This window comes from Etheostoma spectabile, chromosome 6 (genome assembly GCF_008692095.1).
Source record: "Etheostoma spectabile isolate EspeVRDwgs_2016 chromosome 6, UIUC_Espe_1.0, whole genome shotgun sequence".
NCBI classification, from domain to species: Eukaryota; Metazoa; Chordata; class Actinopteri; order Perciformes; family Percidae; genus Etheostoma; species Etheostoma spectabile.
In genome coordinates, this window is record NC_045738.1 from 15,951,883 (window position 1) to 15,956,495 (window position 4,613).

At 37.8% G+C, this 4,613-nt stretch overlaps 1 protein-coding gene across 2 annotated transcripts in view; it reads right to left on the minus strand.

Annotated features, from left to right (window-relative positions):
* Positions 1 to 2,883, minus strand: part of zp3d.2 (zona pellucida glycoprotein 3d tandem duplicate 2) — a 4,548-nt gene extending 1,665 nt beyond the window's left edge. The window contains exons 1-4 of one of the 2 annotated variants that reach the window (XM_032518551.1): positions 2,380 to 2,883; positions 1,818 to 1,933; positions 945 to 1,048; positions 464 to 638 (exon numbers count right to left, since the gene is read on the minus strand). In XM_032518551.1, coding sequence (XP_032374442.1) covers positions 464 to 638; positions 945 to 1,048; positions 1,818 to 1,933; positions 2,380 to 2,859 — 875 coding nt within the window. In that variant the 5' untranslated portion in view covers positions 2,860 to 2,883. The remainder of the gene's footprint in view (positions 1 to 463; positions 639 to 944; positions 1,049 to 1,817; positions 1,934 to 2,379) is intronic. The other variant, XM_032518550.1, reaches the window with a different exon arrangement.
* Between the last annotated feature and the right edge of the window lie 1,730 nt (positions 2,884 to 4,613).

Genomic DNA, 4,613 nt, shown 5'->3' on the forward strand with positions numbered 1-4,613 from the left:
AAAGATCGGAGTGACAAATCTCACGTTCAGTTTGAGAGTGAGTTGTAAGGATTGTCCGATACTAGTTTTGCAAGGCCGATATCGATACTGATTAGTAGTAGTTAATGAAATTAAAATTTGGAACTGATACGCATTTACAGGGAAAATGAAAATCTTTAAGGCAAATTTAAGATTTTTGAATATTACAAAGTCCAACACAAAACTTTGTTTAAATGCTTAGAGCAATTATTTAATAAATTTGAAACTTTCCACATAATACACAGTAAAAGACGGATAATGTTGTGGGCGGGACATTAAGTCAATGGTGAGTGAAACCGAAGCAGATGGACCAACACAAAGCTGTAGCAGAGCCAAAGTAGCACACTTTATAATTAATTAACTTTATCGGTTATCAGGCAAATAAACAGCCGATACAAATAATCTGCAAACTGCAAAAAAAAACAGTCTCTAGTAAGGTGATTACCCAAAGTTTTTCACAACTGCAAATTGAGGCGTGGAGGTGTGGGACTTCTCAGGAGTTATGTAACACAAGTTAACGTACAATCTTTCGTTTGGGGAAATAGACTTAGCATTGGCCTCAAAGTACATGGGGTACCCGAGCATGTACTGATCTGACGGAGAAAGTCTCTCCCACTGAGCTGAAAGACAGAAGGAAGCAATCAGGCAACAAGAACAGCAGCAGCTTCCACATTCAGTTACAAGAAATTCAGGTTTCCTTATTTGAAATACAAGAACTAAGTGGTAAGTGTAGTAAATAGGGTTTGTTTGATTGAATTCAAAGGCTGAGAGTATTGGGTTTTACTTGTTGGGGCTATCAAATGGCCAAGGCCAACAATCAATGTTCCAAGAGTTCTAAATGCATTCTTCAAGCTAACTCCAATGCTTTTCAACACCTTTGAGAACACACAGAAATCTGTTAGTAAGATATGTTTAATTGGTCTTACCATTTCGTGGAGTTAGAATGAATTTAGCTCCGTTCTTCATTGGTGTGAAGATCTTGCGCATCTGCATCTTTGGTGTGTAGCCAATTTTGTAGGAGTATTGGTACCTAAACAGTTAAATACTGATTAATAAAACAGTGTGCAGTGAAAGTAGGGGTGGGAATCAATTCACATCTCACAATTGGATTTTAATTCAGATGCCAACGATACATTTCCATGCGTGATTAAAAAAAAATAAAAAATACTCTGTGTGTGTGTATATATATATATAAGTTTGCTAGATAATACAGTTTTTTGTCACACACAAGTTTTAATGAAATGTTTGTCTATGGGAGGTTTTTATTTTATAGTCATTCCATGCTTAAGCATTACGAATACTTGTGAAAGTCATTTTCTCTCACAGTAATCTTCCATGTCAGAGGCTCAGTCACATTTAAAGGTGGATAATTGGCTTCTTACAACAAAACATGAGGTGATCAGATGTAATGTGATAAAGCAGATGAACAGCTTGTATGTGTTTAACCTAATTATTTTAGGCATGTCTTATTAGATCATGTGTATATGTACAAAATGTATTTATTTTGTCCTTTCGGCCATTTTGGGGTGTTTTTTCTGCACACTTGCCTAAACTAAGTTGTTTTCCATTATTCCATCCTCTTTCAGTCACTATGTTTTCTGATTTGTATTTGTCTGGAGACAATAACTTTTAAATAAATAAAAAAAAATCAACACAAAAAAATAATTGATAATTAACTTATCAGAATCGAGCATTAAATTGTACTAGAGAGAATCACGATGCATAAGAATCGATTATTTTTCCCACCCCTAATTGAAAGAACTGGTGCAGAATGCTTTCTGGTCTGGATCCAGTCCTACCTGTTATAATAGCATGCAACAGGCAGGGTGAAAGGCGCAGCTCGCCTGATTGGTCCTTGGAGCATTGGTGGGTCATACGTTAGTGTGTTTGAATAGGCCAGCTGGTTATTCATTATCTGCAAGTAAACAAATCAGCTAAATTATCAATCTGACATGCAGATGTTTTGGCATGTAAATTAATTCTACATTGTAGAGTCTTGTTAGATGCAGTTCTAGCTAGTCTTAAAAACTGGATTATCTTGACAGTCATTTCCCCTGAGGATGTTTGTAATGACTTTGTAAACACTTGCGTTTTCACTTAGCGACGTTATCAAGCCAACATTTATTTTGACCAATAGTAGGCTAACTTAAACCCCCCAAAAATGACAGCCCCATCAGCCTCAGCTTTAGGCTACTTATCCAATTAGCAAATGTCAGAATGCTGTCAGTGAACATGGTAAACACAGTATTGTCTAGTTAGGCTTCTGTCTATCTTATTGATGCTAAACTGACTGTTCTAGATAAAACTCTTTTTAAACTAGAAATGACAAGCCACAGCGTGGCTAAAAACGTTAAATCTCACCGTGCGTGTGGTTCCACACATGCCGATGTCATAGTCAAAATACAGGTAATCCCTCGTGAGTTTACTGGTTTGGCATGTCCCCAGTTTGAGTTGAGAGTCTGGCCCACCGGCGCCCATAATGCTCCTCTGTACCTGCACGAGCATCTTGTTAAACTTGCACAAAGTCCTCACGGAAACACTCGAATTGCTGGGCGGACTGGTGCTAAGCCGAACCGGGAACAGGATCTCCCGGACGGGCTCGGGTAAAGGCTCCAGTCCGGTTCCTTTGGATGGAGAAAAATGCTCCTTATCCACCAGCGGCAGCCACGAGTCCACGAACACGGGGAGGTGCAGGTATGGCGGCGGCAGAGTCGGCGTTTCTCTTGTCACCTGGTTCGTCTGATTTAACGCCTCAAACATTTGCAGGACTAGTGTTCCGCCATCAGCGAGGGACAACAGCGGCAACCATAGTGACAGGTACATTCTAACCAGATGGTTCATGTTTTATTTATGTTGTATATTAAGTTAAGAAAAATCAACCTTAAGAGTGTTTCACTGATGATGTTCAAAGTCAACAGGTGAGAAAGCAAAACAGAAACAAAATGGCGCCACTCGCTCGTTGTTAAAGAAAAATTGATGGCATAAGTCGCGCGTCCTGTTTCTAGTGACATTTACCGACCTCAATTAGTGTTATAGTTAAGCGAAATAACAAGTTGGTTTATTTTATATATATATATATTTTTTATGTCATTGTATAGTCCCGGTTTAATGCTTCTTAAAAGCATAAGAGGAACTAGTACGAACGGAACACAAGAGGCCTAATTAATGTTATTAGGAACACCTGGCCAAAATACCGTGTGCAAAAAAAAAAAAGTTATAAAAAAGGTAAATGATATTAACAAATATTTTAGATTAAAAGAATTAATACACATTAATTTTTCTAGCTTTTGACTGAAAAATAACTATAGGCTACCAAACAATTATACAAAAGTGATGTTATCTGATCAGGACGTTGTCATCACTGAGTTGTGGTTGTGATGGAAAAATAACCTGAATAACAAAATACACATTAAAAACTAATTAATTAACTAATTAACTAACTAATTAATTAGAAACTCTACTGAAAAGTGAATAAAGAGAATTTTTTTTGATCAGTTGGTACATTAATTTAATTCTACATAATTAGAATAGGCCAAACATATTACATCCTCACCATCCACGCCAAAACATTTCTGCAACCTGAAAGGCATGTCTTAAGATGTTAGCAATAAGTAGGGAAACATATTATCTTTCCATCTCAAAACATGGGTAAACAAACCTCCGTTTAGCACAGATTAGTGCACAGTTAAAAGGAAGTTGAGTGTCATTACGTTAAAGGGCAGAAAAGGCACAAAACAAAAAATCGGATAAATCGGCTTCATATGTGTTTAAACAAGTTCTCTTCTACATTACTTTAAAATGATCTAGACTGTTCACCAAACTGAGTATGAAATAAGAAGCGTGACTATTGGGACAGTCCAGTAGAGGGTAGGAGGTGTCGCAGCTCCATTGCACAGGTGTGTGTTGCAGCATTCATTGGTGAAGGTGAAGTTGAGTCCCAATGTGTGTTTTTCACCCGTGACCCCACACAGGGAGGGCAGGATGCAGCTCTTCTCATACAACACCACACAGAAGTCTCCTAAAAAAAATCATGAGTTCATTAGACACATGAATTTAGGAGAGACTCATAATAAACCACACTGACACATCTCCCTCCGTGCTGCCTTTTTCAGTTCTTTTTCTCAGTTTTGATTCATTTACATTTTGTTCAGTGACTTGAGGCACCCTCTTCTCACCTTTCTTGCCCACAGCTCTGCTGGACAGACAGACCTGCCCGGGTGGACACTTGAGAGGGAATCTGATGCAGTCCAGAGGTGAGATGGTGGGGAACACACAGGTGTAACAAAACAGGGGAACTGGAAGGACAGACGTGTTTGTTAAAACCAAAACGAATCGGAAGAGTATTTAGTTGTGCAGAGGATGTTAATGTATCCTGGAGTGATATCATGATTCCAAAACATGATGAAAAGGACAGAAGCTGTACCATCCATTGCTTTGAATTTAATGAATTTATTCCTCATACACATTTTAACTCAAAAAATGAGTTAAAAAATTGCTGCTGTGATTTGATTTTTTTTTTTATAATGGAAATGCATAAATATATACACTACCGGTCAAAAGTTTGGGGTCACTTACAAATTTCCATACCACTTCAT